The 21,361-nt window shown below is 45.4% G+C and overlaps 2 protein-coding genes across 4 annotated transcripts; one reads left to right on the top strand and one right to left on the bottom strand.

The window, feature by feature from the left end:
* Positions 1-1,332: 1,332 nt before the first annotated feature.
* On the bottom strand, positions 1,333-9,207 carry slc35e4 (solute carrier family 35 member E4). Of its 2 annotated transcripts, XM_079448451.1 has the most exons (3): positions 9,009-9,207; positions 7,507-8,120; positions 1,333-4,412 (listed from the first exon to the last, which is right to left on the bottom strand). In XM_079448451.1, exons 2-3 carry the CDS (start codon positions 8,099-8,101, stop codon positions 3,862-3,864), a joined length of 1,146 nt encoding a protein of 381 aa, XP_079304577.1. In that variant the 5' UTR covers positions 8,102-8,120; positions 9,009-9,207; the 3' UTR covers positions 1,333-3,861. The 2 variants fall into 2 exon arrangements, with proteins under 2 accessions (XP_079304577.1, XP_079304576.1); XM_079448450.1 differs by lacking the exon at positions 9,009-9,207 and having other exon boundaries at positions 1,827-4,412; positions 7,507-8,333.
* A 2,030-nt stretch (positions 9,208-11,237) lies between these two features.
* On the top strand, positions 11,238-16,566 carry LOC306889912 (uncharacterized protein). Of its 2 annotated transcripts, none has more exons than XM_079449302.1 (14): positions 11,238-11,465; positions 11,881-11,949; positions 12,071-12,196; positions 12,321-12,425; positions 12,565-12,711; positions 12,895-13,011; positions 13,151-13,297; positions 13,472-13,588; positions 13,797-13,916; positions 14,097-14,182; positions 14,365-14,484; positions 14,618-15,561; positions 15,727-15,891; positions 16,475-16,566. In XM_079449302.1, the coding sequence occupies exons 2-12, from the start codon at positions 11,886-11,888 to the stop codon at positions 14,651-14,653; spliced, it is 1,185 nt and encodes a 394-aa protein (XP_079305428.1). In that variant the 5' UTR covers positions 11,238-11,465; positions 11,881-11,885; the 3' UTR covers positions 14,654-15,561; positions 15,727-15,891; positions 16,475-16,566. The 2 variants fall into 2 exon arrangements, with proteins under 2 accessions (XP_079305428.1, XP_079305427.1); XM_079449301.1 differs by having other exon boundaries at positions 11,251-11,465; positions 13,737-13,916.
* The last annotated feature ends 4,795 nt before the right edge of the window (positions 16,567-21,361 follow it).

Raw genomic sequence — 21,361 nt, 5'->3', positions numbered from 1 at the left:
GAGGTTTGGGGAAACCTTGACATAGATTCCATGTCCTAAGAGTCTTTGACCAGGGTGACATAGTCATTTTACAATAGTGGATCTGTTATAGGATGGAGTCGTAAAAGCTAATGTTGCACGCGTGTGTTCAAGAATGAGAAAGGGCCATTGTTTTGCAAAACTACTACATTTTTCTGAAGAAAACGTTGATACGCTTTCTCGTGAAAACTCATCACTAGGATACTTGGAGGGTGTTGCGGGTGGTTTGCAGGTCGCTATGCCGTATTACAATGTCTTGTGATGGATTGTTAAGGTCTTGTTTGATGATTCTTAAGTGAACAAAGCCCACACGTCTCTATGATATTCTTTTGCAGATATGGCTCATTCCAAGTCAATGGCATCTTCTTGGCCACGCGGGTACAAATCTGATTCTTTAGAAGTAGTTTTAGCACATGAAATAACATTTCCCATATGAAAAAAACGTACACATTTGCACCTTAAGATTGCATTAATACCTTAACTTGCATCTATAGATCCATAAAGTGACATATTGGTATTGATAGCCTACATATCTGTACCTCAACCGTACATGTCAGGTCCTTTTAAAAGGGATAGTACACGAATATATAAAAATTCGCCTTCGATTCGTTCCAAATCTGTATGAAATGTCTTTGTTCTGACGAGCGCCGAGAAAGACATTCGGAAGAACCAAATATTTCTTGGCTACTATTGACCACCATAGGAAATAGTACGTTTTTGTTCTGTTGACGCAACAGAATACATTTTCAGGAATAGGAAAGCAAACAGTTCTGGGGCACTTTTGACTACCATGGTAATTTTTCCTACTAGTCAATGGTGGCCAAGAAGTGTTTGGTTACAAGCATTTGTCCAAATATTTTTCTGTGTGTTCAACCAAACGTTGAAACAACTATAGTGAGAAATTCATGACAGAATTCTCATTATTAGGCGAACTATCCGTTGAAAGGGTACCGTACCAGTGAGAGCGTTTGTACCTTTTTGTCTAAGTGTGTACTAAAATAAACAGGCACAATTCCTACACTGTAGTGTTCTTAAACCATAATATAGCAAAGGAAACGTATAACATTATTTATGAAAGTTGATCAATTCACTATGCCGTTAATATGAACAGAATGTTACTGATTATTGATGCATTTTATTACAATTTATTTGTTTACTATTCTCATTAGTTAACTATAGTAAATATTCAGAGTTTTATGATGTAGGTTTCCTCAACAAGAGCCATGATTTGAAGTACAATTCAAGTATGTACAAGTACTGACACGATATCAGATGGTTATCATGTCCAAAGAAATTTCACAATGACAATATTTTGGCAATATCCATAGTTATGTTTTTAATGAGCGATGAATAATCATTCATATTCAAAGTAAGGAGGCAGCGTAAAGTAAAGTGACAGTTCACCCAAAAAATGATAATTCACTCACCCTCTTCAAACCTGTACCTGACATTCTTTCTGCTGCAGAACACAAAAGATATTTTGAAGAAAGCTGGTAACCGAACAGCGACGGTACCCATTCCGTCTATTGTATGGACACAAAACCAATGCAGAAGAAAGAAAGTCATACAGGTTTGAAATTGGGTAACTATCACTTTAAGGTGGAATTTTAATCTGATGCGAAAATGTTTGCATTATTATTATATGTGTAGTATTAACACAGCATGCCTTAACATAGTTTTTATATCACAGTAATGATCAATATGGCTGTGCTGCCCAAAATGTAGCACAGTGTAAAATAATCTGACTTCACGAAGAAATCAAAGCACCAAAGGAATAACGTGCAAATGACAGAAAACAACGCAAATTTGAATCAGGTTATTTATCCAGTTTCATATTTGTAAAATACATAAATATAATAAAATAAGCATTTACTGTACATCTGATATTTTCTCGACATCAGAAAGACAAAACATACACAGGAGCCACACAATTATGCAAACCGCGAGTCGAGAAAAAAAACAGTAGAAGATACATCAAACTCATGTAACTGTACTTCCATATTTAAATCAGCATCAAATACACAAGTGACCCAACAAAACATCCCTTTAAGTCAACAAAACACAGAAATGACAACCAATGACAACCGAGGTATTTAAATTAATCCTCACCTTTGAAGGTGAAGAGCAAAAAATATCAGCAATTTTTGTCAAGACTGTGTTGATAGTCTGTGCTTGTGGTGAAAACAATGATAATATGCTGTGCATAATGTTTTCCCCATAACATGTTCATTTTATTTACAGCTTGAAAGGCTGAAGTTTGTTAAAGCAAAACTAATCAGGTAGGCACACATGAGTTGGTGTGGGCTTTGTACAGGCTTCATAAGACTACCTGCACTTCATCACCCACACCGAACCAGATCCAACTGCAAATCTATTCCAGTAAACCATTTTGAGGATTAACAAACAGACAGAAAATGTCAATTTATCAGAAAATAAAAACATCAATAACTGCCTGATTTATTTCTTTATTATCTAAAAAATACGCAACTATGCCTTGACAATAATAAGAATTTACTCATGTGTACATTCTCTCCAGCAGATGGCAGCACAACCTCTTGGGGGAATGACCTTTAAACGAACTCTACTACCCCATGTGTGTTGATTTTGTAAAACAGCATTAAAAACGATTCAAAGTAGCAACAATATAACACTGCACTGCCCAGCAGTTGTCAAACAAAGACATTCAACAAAGAAACCGATGAAAAACAATCAATGAAGCCTTTACATGGACTCTTTAAAGATTTCTCACTAGAGAAATCTATTAATAATGTTCTGCATTGAGGCACCAGTTTAAACCTGCCCGTGTCTGTTGGGACACAGCCACGTATATAACATTCCTTCAAAACGAGACCGTTTTCAGAAACGTGTCATTTCGTGTGAGTCCCACAGGGCAAGTCCAAAACATGTCCAGGTCATATTTAACCTTAAAAATATATTGTGCATAAATGTAACCTTTCCTATGGTTAAAAACACATCAAATAAACAATGACAGTGTTTCTACAGTGTATTTCTACAGTGTAGTGTTGATTTTATTGATATATGTTGTGTGCCTATAAAACAATGCAAAAAACGTTGTTCTATATAGGTCAAAAAACAGCCAGACATCTCTTCACCCATTAAGTATCAAGTCGTGTAAAACCCCATGATGAAAAAAATATAAACAGAACTGGGAACCCAGTGTCCCTGCTCGTGTCAAATATGTAAACAAAAAGACAAAAGTGGTAGAGCTGTAAGAAACATAGGATCCTCTTTCAAACACAATAAGCTGCCTTTAAAATGCCCTCCCGTATCACCAAATCAGGTCGTTCATTTAAACAGTATCTAAAAATACATTATTCCTGTATTACGAATTTGAAACTTGTGCCTCTCTCTCGTCTTCAAAAAGTGCGAACAGGTCCAGTAACATCCATGTTGACCAATAATGGGGGCCGGAGGAATCTGAGCAGTTTTTTTCACAGTGCATTAGATAGACACAGTCGCAAAACAATATGGCAGGATATCTTCTGCATGCTCATGCGGCAAAAACAGAGGTAATAAATCCTTCGAGCAAACTGCCATGTTCGTAAAAGGCATCTGTTAAGTCACTCAGTCTCTGTTCCCTGATGGTTTTCCATCATAGGTGTTAATGAAAGTAAATACATTGGCACAGTGAGCAGATCCTGGGAGAAGTTACCTTTCATTATCATAAACGTCTCGATGTTAAACCAATGCAATCTTTCTCAGACGTCTTTCTGGTCAACATTCCATGAAATGTGACGTTATCTTATGTAGGTTAAATACTCAAAGACAGCTTGCTAGGATATGCAACACAGCATCCAACCACATCTTTCTTGTTGACTGTCTTCAGTCTGTTTTCTCGTGAGTGTGATTATCTGTTTCTTTAGTTGATTCTGTACATAATATCAGAGATGGTTCTGAAGTTGGCTTCGATGCGCTTGATTCACTTTCCTTGGCACACACTATACTTGCGTCGTCTCGGGTTGGCGTCCTTGCTCTCCGTGCATCGATGTATGCTACAATAAACTCGGAGTTCTGATAGATAATAATGCCAGAGAGAGTGAGGGCAGCTCCGGCACAGCTGAGAGCCGACAGTTCACTACCAAAGAGTAGCTGAGACAGCAGAAGGTTGCCCACCACGTTCAGGTTGCCCAGGATGTGCAGGGTCACGGCGGAGGTCCGGGTAATGACACAGCAGCTGGCCAGGTTGTAAAGGACCGAGCCCAGACAGCTGAGCAAAATGAAAATCCAGAGATGGCGGTCATACTGGAAAGGGGACTGAAGTGCGGCCCAGTTCTCCAGAGCGAGGGCGGCTATGGCCAGGATGCAGAAACTGGGGATGGACATCAGATACAGTAGGAAGATGGAGTTGATCTTCTCCTCTTGGAGCAAGATGCCTGGAAATGAAACAAAGTGCATTTTAGATGATAATTCTACAACAGGAAACAGATGGGAAATCAAAGAGTAATGATTTGACAATTCAGTCAAAACTTGTAATATAAATTCTTATAGAATGTATTTATTACCAATATCTTATGTTTTACAAAACCCCTGATGATTTAAAAAAACACATGCATCACTATGCAGATTTTTGTGCAAAAAGTGCCTACTATTATTAATAGATACCTTTGAGAGTTGCCTTAATGTCTGACAGAACTTCAGTACGTCTTTTGTGAAATATTTATTGCAAAACATATAATGCAAAATGTAGCAAGTCCATCAGCTGTTAAGGACGAGTATGCATGAGTACAGTCTGTACTGTTTAAAGGTGCTCTGATGAAGTAGTATAATCCCAAATTCAGTTAGATTTTTATGAAACCGTTCAACTATGCTCTCAATTCAGTTATAGTTATATTTATATAAAGTTATATAAAGTCTTTGAGTCGTCTGTAACCACATGTGTAAACCACGTTGTGAGTTACTCTCCCATTACCAAGCAACATATATATTTAGGCCATTTTGGAGTTGCGATCGTTTCAGTATACAAAGTGTGGTCCTTTATCACGCAAAACCCTGTCACTCAATAGTCATCAGATCTCAACGGTAGATTGATTGACAGGTCTCCCTATCCCATACCTGAGTGATTAAACTTAACTAATAGGGTGTGTGTTAAGGAATTATGTGTTTATGAATGCACTACACATTATTTTCGATTGTTTTGAAATAACTCAATAAAAGCAAACAAAAGGCCAGCTGCTTGCGGGTCCAACCCGGCCAAGCTGGCAACACTGGTTGCGTCAATGTTAAAGTGTAGATTTAGCTCAAGTAAATTATATCATTACGAGATATTGCAAATAAACAAAAACTGTATAAAAATTTTCAAAATATATTTCAATTGTCACTCTCTGAAAGTTCTAGAAATGTCTGTAGCAAAGGGAAGGTGGGATGAAGCGATGATGGGTGACTACATCTGGAACTTGGTTCATGAGGACAATATTAGTCATGTTAGACAAAAACGATCAAATGTACACCTCTGAAGTCTTGGATGACTCATTTTTAGTAACTGTAATATTAAACTGTGGTTTTGAGCTCAGTGTTATGCCAGAACCTTGTCATTTCTGTATACGAGGAATAATAACGAACTGTATAAATGTGTGATTTTTTGGGGGAGTATCGTCGTTGATAAATAAATTGATGTGATTTTCGTATTCAGCATGTAAAACGTCAAAAAGAAACAGTAAAAATTAAAGCGAAACACAACTTTAAAAAAAATCAATGTGATATTCATGTGTTATCTATGTGACAAGACGCATGTTTTTGAGAAACACTTTGTAGGGCTTCTGTGAATTGAAATGCACAAACCAGAAGCAATAACACCCATCAAATGGAGAAGGGTGGCTCTTCATAGAACATAAAATAGTCATTTTATTTTCATTCCCATGTGTTTATCTATGAGGAATTTAGATGGATGACAACTCTGTTATGGATGTGACAATTACTTACAATTGTGAAAACTTCTGCCAGGCTTCACAGACAAGGCTTGAGACAAGGCCCAGACTAAAATGAATGTTTGAACTGTCTATCCTGAAAATAGCTTGCGCTGTCATTTGCATGGACACCGCATGGACATTTGCATTTTGTTGTTGCTTATGAATGCACACGATGAGCGAAAGAGTGACGCATACAGTAAACAACTTTAACCTCTGTGATTCAAGGGCCACGCTTAAAATAGAGCATTGAAACCCAACACTAACAGTTGACCTAAATGAGAGTCTATGCTAATGCTAAGTATCTACCATGATGCCAGAGAGCTTTGACTTCACATCATATTACATTTGAATTTTTTGTGCTTTGGGCAAACAATTAACTGCGGTTATGCTTTGTTTACCTATATCCATTCATTACAGCGCTGTTCATGTACTTTACAAGTCAAACAAGGTCTAGCCACCGCCTCGATAAAAACACAACCTGAACTTTTTAAACCGCAAACTACAGGTTATGTTATGCAACCCTACAGCTCCAGAATATACGCCTTTAGATATAAAACACACGTCTAGGTCCTCTTATGTGGCAGTAGCAAAAGTGGTCATTAAAAGACTATATGATGACAAAACAAGTTCTCCTGTCGAAACAGACTGGGGTCACTTTGTAGTTTATTCTCCCTTCTTGATCTATTCGAAGGTAAATAAGTACCAACATAATTATTCCAGGAAGAATAATTCACTTAAGGAACACAGCTGACATTTATTCTGGGAAGTTGAAGCACTCAAGTATCCATAAGTGTGAAGGCCTTCACTTGGGGAATCAGGTTGGAATAACAACAGACGTGTGTTTGTATATGAGGGAGTGTGTCAGACAGAATGTGCCAGCAGCGGCCGTTGGTAGAAGGGCGTTCTCCTCTCAGGAAGCTCCGGCAGTGGGAAATAATGACTAACAGAACGTAAGCCTGAAATACACCCTGCCATCATTCAGGAAGAGTATTTCCATGGCAGTTAAAGTGCGGTTGTATTATTTTGAATGAGGACTCACGTTGGGTACACACTTTACTTTAAAACGAAGCAGAAAGTGTATGTGAGAATGTATGTGCAAGGTTCTGCTGTTTTGGTCGGGGTTGTGAGAATGGGTTTCTGAATTGTTTTTTATGTTGACTCACAAAGCATTAATGAATCAAAAGGTGGAATTGTTTTGCCAACAATATTGTAAAAAGATATTGTCGATAAAAATGTAATTATTATTAATGTAACAATATGTTGCAACATCTGACTAAATCATTGCTATTCATCATTTTATAGAAATTGATACACTGCTGTAATTCGCTGTGTTAAGTATGTAACATGTTATTTCTTATCATACTGACATCATTACTGTTAACATTAATACATTTTCTTTTTGATTATAGGAAGATGTATATCTATAATATATATATATATTCACATATTTAATGTGTTTATTAGAAAATCACCAATATTTCAATCCATTCATGACACATCTCTCAAAAGTTGAACCGACAAACTATCCAAACATATGCGCCACATAAATCATCATACTCACTTTGTTGAATGGTTTTGACACCTCTTAACATAGTGGCGGCGAACACAAACAAGCATCCCATCTGGTCAAACTGGACCTCGCCCATAATACTGAAGGCCGCCCCGAGGCAGATGGGCATCATTGCGGTGTACTTCAAGATGTGGTGCTGCTTTCCCAAAACCAGCGTGGATATGGCGAGCGTGAACAGCGGCGTGGTGGTGTAGATCATCTGCGCGAATGAAAGCTGCACATAATTCAGTCCCACGTTCCCGAACGCGATACTGGCACAGAAAGTCAAACTCAACAGAAATACTTTGCATTTGGCTTTGGTGGATAAGTCCTGCTCGCCGATCCCTCTGTGCCGGATAACCCTACATTTGATCAGCCCGTAGTCCACCACTATCGCTGTCAGCATGTGTAGGGCTGACAGGAGAAGTGGGTACCTAAAGTTGTACACGGCGAATATCCATTTGTTGAGGCTGGATATGGTGGTGCCCGTCACCAGCCACACCGAGACTGCGAGGGTGAGGTGCAGCATTTCTTGCGCCCGCATTTTCGTTTTCCCGGTGTCCCGGGTCTCCTCGCGCTTGGTGGAGGGGCCATCGGTGCTGATCATGTTGGTTTCATCCTCGCACCTGTACGATATACGACACATCTTAAGTATGGTACAAACATGCGACGTAAACGTTCAGCGTCGAAAGAAGTGGGACGATTTCTGAAGCAGCTGGTGACTCGTGTGTCTATAGCAACGATGTGTTCATTCAAACATTCCACACGTGTTCTTGTGTTGCGGGTCTGGATCGGTGACGTTAGGAATTTGGTTTTGCGCATGCGCGGTGAGCTGCGGCGACGCCGGCTGGGGAGATAGGAAAATGAATAAGCGGGTCGACCAATCAGAAGCCGCGTTGTTTTGCGGTGCCGCGATCTGATTGGATGAACCCGGTGTATTCAAAACGCTGTAATAAAATGTACCATGTAACCAAACCATAAACAAATTCGCCACCTGTGTTTGTACATACAAGATAATACAATGTCGAATGTATGTGCGGCATGTTCCCCTTTGTACTGACGGCCCAGCCAATGGTCGATATGTGAGGAACAGCGTGATCCGTCACTGATCCCGCAGCGGGTTACCCGAAACTGCGATGTCTCTCCAGTCCAGCTAAATTCAATAGCAGTGCTATAGTTTAGACCATTTAGATGTGGCTCAATGGCCCGCAACGTTTTCTAACACGGCGTAAATTCCCTATTCTTGGTGTTTGTTATTCCACGTAGTTTATTACGAGATAACCCTACGCGATTACGCGATGGATGGATGCACGTATACTTGCCTCGATGCGCACACGGATAAGCTTACGTTCGGTCAATCGCGTAGGACCTTTTTCTTTTCATGTGTCACTACCAGCAATAATGAGTAAACAAACAAGACGGCGTCAACGGAGTTACGTCTTCTACAACCAGACGCATATCATCACGCACTCTATTCTATACGCACTATCAAATCCAATCCGACGGACCCTTACCTTATCTCCGCACCTTTGAAGTTTGATTCATTCTGTCCTCCGAGCAGACATCATCGGGCCCCTTCGGTGAGCTGCCAGTTGTTGCCAGATCAGCTGTGCAATACGTCACCGGGCAGTCTATTCATTCAGTGCGCGTGCTGAAAGGTGACCCGGGCGCACGATGGCACGTTTTACGAGTGCGTTTACAAAACCTCTAAGGAAATTGTGTTTTTTCATCAGTCCATTATGTGTGTTTTATGACCCCGTGAACATTATTTACAAAAGTAATTAAAAGTGAACATATCGTTTGAGGATGTATCGTTATGCACAACGTAATTTATAATATAATAGCCTACATTTTGTTCAATAAAGTTGGATAAGAAATCAATTGTTACATTAAATGCTCTTGTAGGCCTATTCACATCATGAGGCTGTATACACGTGATTCATTGCAGAGATGGTAGGAGCAGGTTCTCATTTGTTTACAGAATCTGCTTGTAAAATGTCTGTTTTCTCTCCTTTTTAAGAATACTTGATGAGAAGACAAAAGTCACTATTAATTGGGTTAATAAAGGTCTATTATGATGTTGATTCACTGATGTCCCGGGTTGGTAAAGCGACGTAGTAGTACGTTAGCGCCGACTGCTGGCTATTATGAGAATAGTAAAACATATAGGCCTATAACCTGTGAAATATTACACACAAAATTGTTTTTCATATACTTCTATATAAACTGTACACTTCATATACTTTTCTGATATATTTTGGTACATTTTGAGAGATAAAGCCATGTAAATGCTCACACTGATCCAAAAAATGAGTAAAATCATTGCCAAACGTTTGCAAACACACTAAATTTGCTTGATTTGCCTGCAATTATTAATAATGTTTTGTACTATGTATAAACTAAAGTACTGATATGCAGATGGATTATTAAATTGAGCACCAAAAATTTTTTTTAAGTATGATTGCAGTCATGGTTTTATGTGGACGATTTCCATTATAATGTCCATTAAGCCACAATTAGGCCTACTTAATTAGGATACACCTACACTAAAGGTCTAAATGGACTGCTATTAAATAGATTCCTCTAGAAACCGCACTGATGCTCTCCACAAAACGAAATCCGCAACTGGTTTTGTTCAGATGGAATATCAGTATGTGTGTTTTTCCTAGTTTTTTTTGTATTTTAGTTTGTAAAATCTTTTAAAAGCAGCATGCAATATGCAATAATAAAACTTTCACATTATAATGTGTCGTCACAAGACATCATCATGTTGTATTATTGACTTCAGCTAGAGGTTACTAACTAATGAACTAATAGCATTAATAATCATATCTAAGTATTAACACGAGGTGATAATACTTTTTGATTGCAAATCTGCACATATCTTCAAAGGAATTAGATTCATAATGCATAATGGGATTGATTGTCTTCAGATAAATATTTTATGGATTATGAATCATTTTAACAGCATTCGTATTATTAGAAAAAACTTTTCAGTAAAATATCTAACCCTAACCTGCATTTTTTATTATTAATGGTCCAAACTGAATGTCTTTCATTTTAGGCAGATGTGCAATCGAACATTATGTATCTGATAAACGTTTTTACTTGATCATGTGTTGAACTGAGAAAATGTATTTTACTGTAATACTTTTGCCATTATTTTGTTTTACACTTCACCAATTTCTAACAGACACATTTGAAGTAATGTACACGAGTATTTTTAATGAGTTGATTTAAAGAAAGATATATGGCTTTACGCACACACACTATTCAATGCACTAAAACAGCATTTGATCACAAATTGCTCAAAAAAAGAATTGCACTTTATAAACTGGCCACCTCTGCACCTCAAATGTATTACAATCACTAGTTCAAGTTCTCTGACTCTTTTGTGTCCAGGATTAATGTTTTTGTTCGTTTATTTAACAGGAACAGTGTATAGTAGCCTAACCTTGCTGCAACTTCAAGCAGCTGGTTCTCTGAGACTTTAAAGCCAAAGGTTAATTTACAGCCCGGTTAGGTTAGGCTTTTGAAAAATATACCTGTAAGATCTGATTGTTATGCTGCATCAAGGAAGCCCCGTGTACCATCCGATCATTTGATTATTTCATTCAATATAACAAACGGAAAAACAAAAAAACAGTCGATATTTCGTTTTTTGCTCGCTGTTTTTTGATCATAAACAAAGCACTGTCACTTTAAATTCAGCCGCAGCGCGAGTAACTTTGGACTGACGCTCTACTCTATGACGTCATTGCGTGTTTGCGTTTAACCAGTCGCGCGATCTCAGTTTGTTGATCAGTTTTGCATCGCCTGCTTTTTCTGATCGATCCGATTGAGAATCGGTTAATATCCGTGAATATTTTGTTCAAACTGTCTGATCTCTGATCTGCGTGATCTCCGATCGGCATTAGGCGAGATTTCCACACAGATTTCCGAGAAAACCGAGCGTGAAGCACCTGCGTGTTGTGAGTAATAACAAACATTTTCATGTCAACTGTGAAATCGTTTCTTGAAATGGTCGTAAATGTGATAATCTGAGGACAATTTAACGAATTTAAACGAAGTGTTTAAAACTTTAGGGGTTGTGTACTGTATAAACCGCAGCTGTATAAACCGGAATGACCGTTTTAATATACGATACATTACTCAAGTTTGAGTTGTTCTTTGCTTTTGATAGTCACAAGTTACCTATTTAGCATTAAAAAAACGTTACTACATTTGTTAGTATTTATTTGTACATCTCTGATGGCTGAGTTCTCTGCAGAGCTCAAACACACCAGGAGAGTTACAGGATGTTATTTCTATGATCTGTCAGCCAAGGAAAGCTGTCTTTAAGTAAAAGTCATCGTGGATCTGTCAGTAACATATTTTATTTTGCAGAAAAAATGTCTCAGTACAATATGGTACAATTCCAGGACCTCCTAGAGCTGCCCCTCTTAAACCTCAGAGGTGAGCTTGTAAAACTAATATTAATGTGATGTGCTGGTGCTGTCTGAACCTAAATATTAACATATTAATATTAAAAAGCATGAATGTAAAATAAAACACATGTAAATCTGATGTTTTGTAGGAACAATTCCCCCACACCCCCCAGCTGCAAGGAGCCCCAACATAAAACCTCAGAGCCATAGAGTTGTTTCTGGCATCTCTAGGAATGGTTGGCAAATAGAGTCCACATACTGCTTAGACATCAAAGGTGAGCTTTAAAAATACTAAGCTTAAGTGCCAAAGAGAGAGTTGTTAGATTTCGATGTAAAAAGGCTTGAATGTGTGAATTTAACTACATAAATTCTTGATGTCATAACTCTGATGTTTTGTAGGTACAGGTATGTTCCGTCCACAACCCCCGCCTGGGAGTCGTGGAGTACCGTCCGGCATCTCAGTGGATTGTGGGAACGTTATTTCTTCCCTACAATCCAAACGAGGTGAGCTTGTAAAGCAATATCAATCTGATGCGCTTAAGTGAGAATTGTAAGATTTTGAATGTAGAAAACCTTAAGTGTGAATTAAAATACATAAAGTACATATCCACTCTTTTAATGTCATAAATCTGATGTTATGCAGGTGTTGGTGTATTGCGGCCACATCCACCCGACAGAAGCTCTTTGCGGGATCCCGACGGCCGCAAAACCATCCTCAATGTCTTGAAGGATTATGGGAACATTACTGGTTCCCAGCAGGCTGCACACCTGCCTCCCGTAAACCGCAAAGGTGAGTAAAACTAATTTAAGGCTGGCGTGCTACAGTCTGAATCCAAACTGTCACATTTTCATATAAAAAGGCTTAAGCAGGGCTCCAGATCATTTTTTGAGACCGTGTTCGGTGTAAAATGGGTAAAATGTGATAAGCTATGTATTCATTGTTTTAATGTGTTATAAATCTGTTGTTATGTAGGTGTGCAGCGTCCAGACTTACAACATAGTTGTAAGGGTCTTCTTCCCATTACAAAGGTCTATAAGAACATCCCTAGTCTCCAGCAACCCAAGGATCTCCCCCCCTTAAACTTCAGAGGTGAGCTTGTAAAGCAATATCAATCTGATGTGCAAAAGTGACAATTGTAAGATTTTGAATGTAGAAAAGTTTTAGTGTGAATTTAAATACATAAAGTACATATCCACTGTTTTAAAAGAGTCATATATCTGTTATGCAGGCGTTGGTGTATTGCGGCCACATCCACCCGACAGAAGCTCTTTGCGGGATCCCGATGACAGCAAAACCATCCTCAACGTCTTGAAGGATTATGGGAACATTACTGGTTCCCAGCAGGCTGCACACTTGCCTCCCGTAAACTGCAAAGGTGAGTAAAACTAATTTAAGGCTGGCGTGCTACAGTCTGAATCCAAACTGTCACATTTAATTGGATAAAGGCATAAGCAGGGCTCCAGATCATTTTTTGAGACAGTGTTCGGTGTAAAATGTGATAAGCTATGTATTCATTGTTTTAATGTGTTATAAATCTTTTGTTATGCAGGTGTGAAGCGTCCAGACTTACAACATAGATGTAAGGGTCTTCTTCCAATTACAAAGGCCTATAAGAACATTCCTGGTCTTCAGCAATCCAAGGATCTCCCCCCCATAAAATTCAGAGGTGAGCTTGTCAAACCAATATTAATCTGTGCATCAGAATCAAAATGTAAACGTTTTTTATATAAATAGAAAAATAAAGTCTTGAGTGTAAGTTAAAACACTAAAGGTACATTTGAACTGTAATGTGTAATAAATCTGATGTTATGCAGTTGTTTCTGTAAATTCACTTGGTCCACCATCTGACGTAACCCCTCAAATTAACCCCGAAGTCCATGACGTTCTTCCAGACTTACATAAAAGATGTAAGGTTCTTCCTGCCATGACAAAGGCCTATGAGTACATTCCTGGTCTCCAACAATCCCCGGGTCTCCCCTCCTTAAATGTTAGAGGTGAGCTTCAAACCAATATTAATTTGTGCATCAGAATCAAAATTATAACGTTTTTTTTTTAAATAAAGTCTTGAGTGTAAGGTAAAACAGTAAATCAAAATGTTTACAACAAAAAAGGCTTGAGTGTGACCTACAATACAAAAGTTATTTTAAAGTGTAATAATTTGAATGATGTTGCAGGACTGAGGTCAAAGCCACCAATACAGCGCTGGAAACCTAGTGATGAAACTTTTGCTTTCATCTGTAAAAGAATGATAGAAGATCAGGTTAGTGCAACGTATGAGTAATAACAAAATTATGTTTGTTGATACGGCCACAAGGATTACATTCACATTTAGATTCAGATGTTAACATTCTGTAGAAAAGAAGGGTGCTTTGTAATGAGCAGAGCTCCCCTCTCATAAAACACTTGAAACAGTTGTGATCTTTTGTGTTTTATTGTTTGTAGAAGGACCGTGTGCATCAAAACAGCCTTTCTGTAGTAGATCGAGAGACATTCTCATGTAGGTGTAAAAAACTGAGTCAAATGGAAGACATGAAGGATATCCTTTGGAGAAGAAGAGCTGAGGTAAATATATGAATATTATTTTCTTCATTATAGTTTTTAAAATTTGTATTATAACACATGAACGAGTGTAATATGCTTTTGATAAATGAAATGAGGTGTCAGAGCTCAATTCTTTATATTTTATTGTCATCAGGATATGCCCGCTACGCGTGCTGATGAAGGACGCTGAAGGAACCTTGGGGAACTCCCTAATGACACTTTGAGATTACACACACTCACATACATATATACACACACACACACTCAGAGATCCTCTAATAATTCTATGTAGTTTTCTTTGTCAACAGGAAAAATCCTCTACACACACTATTGAAGGAAGCTGAAGAAAGAGGAACCCAAACCTCTTTAAGATTACACACACACGCACATTAACGCGCGCACCCATGCACACACACCAATTAACACACTTTCGTGTCACATGTATAGTTCGCTTTTTTCCTCGGCAAAGCGCAATGCCCCGTTCAGATTATACCGTTTTTGCCGTGTAATGATAGCTTTGTTGGTTTTAAATATCGTAGCTGTAGTTGGTTGTATACTGAGATAAATTTACCGGCCGAAACGATCGAGTCGTCGTTTACAAATAATATAATCTGAACCTGGCATAGGGAAGTAACGAGGCTGACTAAAAAAAATATAGTATTAGAGATGCGCATCCGACAGCTAGTTGAGGATAGTAAGAGTAATTTAGCAGGTATTATTAGGTATGCACCTGGAACAACGAAGGCGTCACAAACACGATGTGGTTCTGACATAAGACCCAATGCGACGAGCCAACCCAACAGAAGCAACGTGTCTTTTAACACCAAAAGACAAAGTCCGACCAAGTCTTAATAGTCATAGTCTTTGACTAACCAGGGTTGTTAATTAATCGGTGATATTAATAATAATCGTAATTACAAATATCTGGTTTATTCTTTAGATGTTATTATACAAAGTATCTGGTTGACAATTAAAAAAAATGTGAAATAATTTCGATGCACGGCGTAGGGGGGTAGGGGCGCGGGATAGGGGCACGGCGAGGGGTAGGGGCGGGGCGTAGGGGCACGGTGCGGAGTAGGGGCGTGGCGTAGGGGCACGGCCGGGCGTCGGGGCACGACGCGCGGTAGGGGCGCGGCGTAGGGGCACGGCATAGGGGCAAGGCGTTCAGAGCCGGGGCACGGCGTAGGGGCAAGGCGTTCAGAGCCGGGGCACGGCGTAGGCGCACGGCGTAGGCGCACTGCACAGCGTAGACGCAGGGCGTAGGCGCACGGCGTAGGCGCACTGCACGGGGTAGGCGCTCGGCACTGCGTAGGCGCACGGCGTCGGCGCACGGCGTAGACGCACGGCGTAGGCGCACGGCGTCGGCGCACGGCGTAGACGCACGGCGTAGGCGCACGGCGTAGGCGCACGGCGTAGGCGCACGGCGCGGCATAGGGGCACGGCGCACGGCACGGCGCACGGCACGTCACGGCATAGGGGAGAAAGAGGAACCCAAACCTCTTTAAGATTACACACACACGCACATTAACGCGCGCACCCATGCACACACACCAATTAACACACTTTCGTGTCACATGTATAGTTCGCTTTTTTCCTCGGCAAAGCGCAATGCCCCGTTCAGATTATACCGTTTTTGCCGTGTAATGATAGCTTTGTTGGTTTTAAATATCGTAGCTGTAGTTGGTTGTATACTGAGATAAATTTACCGGCCGAAACGATCGAGTCGTCGTTTACAAATAATATAATCTGAACCTGGCATAGGGAAGTAACGAGGCTGACTAAAAAAAATATAGTATTAGAGATGCGCATCCGACAGCTAGTTGAGGATAGTAAGAGTAATTTAGCAGGTATTATTAGGTATGCACCTGGAACAACGAAGGCGTCACAAACACGATGTGGTTCTGACATAAGACCCAATGCGACGAGCCAACCCAACAGAAGCAACGTGTCTTTTAACACCAAAAGACAAAGTCCGACCAAGTCTTAATAGTCATAGTCTTTGACTAACCAGGGTTGTTAATTAATCGGTGATATTAATAATAATCGTAATTACAAATATCTGGTTTATTCTATAGATGTTATTATACAAAGTATCTGGTTGACAATTAAAAAAAATGTGAAATAATTTCGATGCACGGCGTAGGCGTAGGCGCACGGCGTAGGCGCAAGGCGTAGACGCAGGATGTAGGCGCACAGCACGGCGTAGGCGCACTGCACGGCGTAGGCGCTCGGCACTGCGTAGGCGCACGGCGTAGGCGCACGGTGTAGGCGCACGGCGTAGGCGCACGGCGTAGGCGCACGGCGCACGGCACGGCGTAGGCGCACGGCCCGGCATTGGCGGCACGGCACGCGGTAGGGGCGCGCCGTAGGGGCACGGCATAGGGGCAAGGCGTTCAGAGCCGGGGCACGGCGTAGGCGCACGGCTTAGGCGCACGGCTTAGGCGCACGGCGTAGGCGCACGGCGTAGGCGCACGGCGTAGGCGCACGGCGTAGACGGAGGGCGTAGGCGCACGGCACGGCGTAGGCGCACTGCACGGTGTAGGCGCTCGGCACTGCGTAGGCGCACGGTGTAGGCGCGCGGCGTAGGCGCGCGGCGTAGGCGCGCGGCGTAGACGCACGGCGTAGGCGCACGGCGCACGGCGCAGGCGCACGGCACGGCATAGGGGCACGGCGCACGGCCCGGCGTAGGGGCACGGCATAGGAACGCACGGCATAGGAAAGCACGGCACAGGGGCACGGCGTAGGCGGACGGCGCAGGGGCACGGCGTGGTGTAAGGGGCACGGCGTAGGTGCAAGGCGTAGAAGTACGGCGCGGCGTAGGGGCACGGCAGGGCATAGGGGTGCGCGGTAGGGGCACGGCGAGGGGTAGGGGCGCGGGATAGGGGCACGGCGAGGGGTAGGGGCGGGGCGTAGGGGCACGGTGCGGAGTAGGGGCGTGGCGTAGGGGCACGGCCGGGCGTCGGGGCACGACGCGCGGTAGGGGCGCGGCGTAGGGGCACGGCATAGGGGCAAGGCGTTCAGAGCCGGGGCACGGCGTAGGCGCACGGCTTAGGCGCACGGCGTAGGCGCACTGCACAGCGTAGACGCAGGGCGTAGGCGCACGGCGTAGGCGCACTGCACGCCGTAGGCGCTCGGCACTGCGTAGGCGCACGGCGTCGGCGCACGGCGTAGGCGCACGGCGTAGACGCACGGCGTAGGCGCACGGCGTAGACGCACGGCGCAGGCGCACGGCGCGGCATAGGGGCACGGCGCACGGCACGGCGCACGGCACGTCACGGCATAGGGGCACGGCGTAGGCGCACGGCGTAGGGGCACGGCATAGGAACACACGGCGTAGGTGGACGGCGTAGGGGCACGGCACGGTGTAGGGGCACGGCGTAGGTGCAAGGCGTAGAAGTACGGCGCGGCGTAGGGGCACGGTAGGGCATATGGGTGCGCGGTAGGGGCGCGGCGTCGGGGCACGGCGAGGGGTAGGGGCGCAGCGTAGGGGCACGGTGCGGAGTAGGGGCACAGTGTGGCGTAGGGGCATGGGGTAGGGGCGCGGCGTAGGGGCACGGCATAGGGGCAAGGCGTTCAGCGCCGGGGCACGGCGTAGGCGCACGGCGTAGGCGCACCGTGTAGGCTCACTGCACGGCATAGGCGCACGGTGTAGATGCAAGGCGTAGATGCAGGGCGTAGGCGCACGGCACTGCGTAGGCGCACGGCACTGCGTAGGCGCACGGCGTAGGCGCACGGCGTAGGCGCACGGCGTAGACGCACGGCGTAGGCGCACGGCGTAGGCGCACGGCACTGCATAGGGGCACGGCACGGCGCACGGCGTAGACGAAGGGGCACGGCGCGGCATAGGGGCAAAGGCATAGGGGCACGGCGTAGGGGCACGGCGTAGGGGCATGGCGTTGGGACACGGCAGGGCGTAGGGGCACGGCGCGGGTAGGGGCGTGGTGTAGGGGCACGGCATAGGCGCAAGGCGTAGGGGCACGGCATAGGAACGCACGGCATAGGAACGCACGGCATAGGAACGCACGGCGCAGGGGCACAGCGCGGTGTAGGGGCACGGGGAAGGTGCAAGGCGTAGAAGTACGGCGCGGCGTAGGGGCACGGCGGGGCATAGGGATTCGCGGTAGGTGCACGGCGAGGGGTAGGGGCGCGGCGTAGGGGCACGGTGCGGAGTAGGGGCGTGGCGTAGGGGCACAGCGTGGCGTAGGGGCATGGGGTAGGGGCACGGTGTAGGGGCACGGTGTAGGGGCACGGCGCGGCGCAGGGGCACTGCGCGGGGCGCGCCGTATGGGCGCGGCGTAGGGGCGTGCCGTAGGGGCACGGCATAGGGGCGCGGCGTAGGGGCATGCCGTAGGGGCACGGCGTAGGGGCGCTGCGTAGGGGCGCGGCGCGGGATAGGGGCACGGTGTAGGGGCACGGCGCGGCGTAGGGGCAAAGGCATAGAGGCACGGAGTAGGGGCATGGCGTAGGGGCACGGCAGGGCGTAGGGGCGTGGTGCAGGGGCGCGGCGTAGGGACGCGGCGTAGGGGCGAGGCGCAGGGGCATGGCGTAGGCGGACGGCGTAGGGGCACGGCGCGGTGTACAGTTACACCACAATACAGTTTGTTAACAAGGCAGCCAGCGCTTCCGTCTCACAACGTTGTTCTCAAAGTCTCGAAGACTGCACCACTCGCCATGGAGACAGTACCGCAGCAGCAACCGGCCCTGCAGGGGTCCTAGCCTCCAACAAGTGCTCTGTAGCAGCAGGCACCACCAGCAATGAAGCCAGTATCGCAGCAGCGACCGCCCCCGCAGGGGCCCGAGCTTCCAACAAGTGGTCTGTAGCAGCAGGAAACACCAGCAATGAAGCCAGTATCGCAGTAGCGACCGCCCCCGCAGGGGCCCGAGCTTCCAACAAGTGTTCTGTAGCAGCAGGCACCACCAGCAATGAAGCCAGTATCGGAGCAGCGACCGCCCCCGCAGGGGCTCGAGCTTCCAACAAGTGGTCTGTAGCAGCAGGCACCACCAGCAATGAAGCCAGTATCGCAGCAGCGACCGCCCCCGCAGCACTCGTACATTGGCCACGCAACGCGCATTGGTCGCACAAGGTTCCCAGTCACACTCGTGCATTGGTCAAGCAACGCGCATTGGTCGCACAAGGGTCCCAGTTACACTCGTGCATTGGTCACGCAACGCGCATTGGTCGCACAAGGGTCCCAGTCACACTCGTGCATTGGTCACGCAACGCGCATTGGTCGCACAAGGGTCCCAGTCACACTCGTGCATTGGTCACACAACTCGCATTGGTCGCACAAGGGTCCCAGTCACACTCGTGCATTGGTCACGCAACGCGCATTGGTCGCACAAGGGTCCCAGTCACACTCGTGCATTGGTCACGCAACGCGCATTGGTCGCACAAGGGTCCCAGTCACACTCGTGCATTGGTCACGCAACGCGCATTGGTCGCACAAGGGTCCCAGTCACACTCGTGCATTGGTCACGCAACGCGCATTGGTCGCACAAGGGTCCCAGTCACACCCGTGCATAGGTCACGCAACGCGCATTGGTCGCACAAGGGTCCCAGTCACACTCGTGCATAGGTCACGCAACGCGCATTGGTCGCACAAGGGTCCCAGTCACACTCGTGCATTGGTCACGCAACGCGCATTGGTCGCACAAGGGTCCCAGTCACACCCGTGCATTGGTCACGCAACGCGCATTGGTCGCACAAGGGTCCCAGTCACACCCGTGCATTGGTCACGCAACGCGCATTGGTCGCACAAGGGTCCCAGTCACACTCGTGCATTGGTCACGCAACGCGCATTGGTCGCACAAGGGTCCCAGTCACACTCGTGCATTGGTCACGCAATGCGCATTGGTCGCACAAGGGTCCCAGTCACACTCGTGCATTGGTCACGCAACGCGCATTGGTCGCACAAGGGTCCCAGTCACACCCGTGCATAGGTCACGCAACGCGCATTGGTCGCACAAGGGTCCCAGTCACACTCGTGCATTGGTCACGCAACGCGCTTTGGTCGCACAAGGGTCCCAGTCACACCCGTGCATTGGTCACGCAACGCGCATTGGTCGCACAAGGGTCCCAGTCACACTAGCGCATTGGTCACGCAACGCGCATTGGTCGCACAAGGGTCCCAGTCACACTCGTGCATTGGTCACGCAACGCGCATTGGTCGCACAAGGGTCCCAGTCACACTCGTGCATTGGTCACGCAACGCGCATTGGTCGCACAAGGGTCCCAGTCACACTCGTGCATTGGTCACGCAACACGCATTGGTCGCACAAGGGTCCCAGTCACACCCGTGCATAGGTCACGCAACGCGCATTGGTCGCACAAGGGTCGACCGCCCCCGCAGGGGCCCGAGCTTTCAACAAGTGCTCTGTAGCAGCAGACACTACTAGCAATGAGGTTAGTATCACAGCAGCAACTTCCCCCGCAGGGGCCCGAGCTTCCAACAAATGCTCTGTAGCAGCAGACACTACTAGGAATGAGGTTAGTATCACAGCAGCAACTTCCCCCGCAGGGGCCCGAGCTTCCAACAAAGCTCTGTAGCAGCAGACACTACCAGCCATGAGGTCAGTATCGCAGCAACGATAGCCCTAACAGGCCATCATTCTTTTGTTTATTGAATTTCAGGTTGTACCTCCGTAACGCACAGCATGGCATTTTTGGGGGGTGTATGCGTACTTCGGCGTTTGTCCAGCTCTATTTGCATTTTGGGGGGTGTTTTTTGGGCTCGAGCTGGTTCCGAGCCCGGAGCACTTGCTCTGAGCAGGGTAGAGTGCTCCGGGTTCGGATAGATCCGGCGGGCTCGGAGCCCACTCCCTGCACAACACGCCAAATACGCATAACCTTCATTCCCATGCTTTATCATCTATCCCAACAAGGAGCTGGCGAGGGCGA

Source organism: Barbatula barbatula (genome assembly GCF_947034865.1).
Source record: "Barbatula barbatula genome assembly, chromosome: 24".
NCBI lineage: Eukaryota > Metazoa > Chordata > Actinopteri > Cypriniformes > Nemacheilidae > Barbatula > Barbatula barbatula.
Note: the sequence above shows the minus strand (reverse complement) of the source record. Positions and strands in the feature narration are given on the sequence as shown.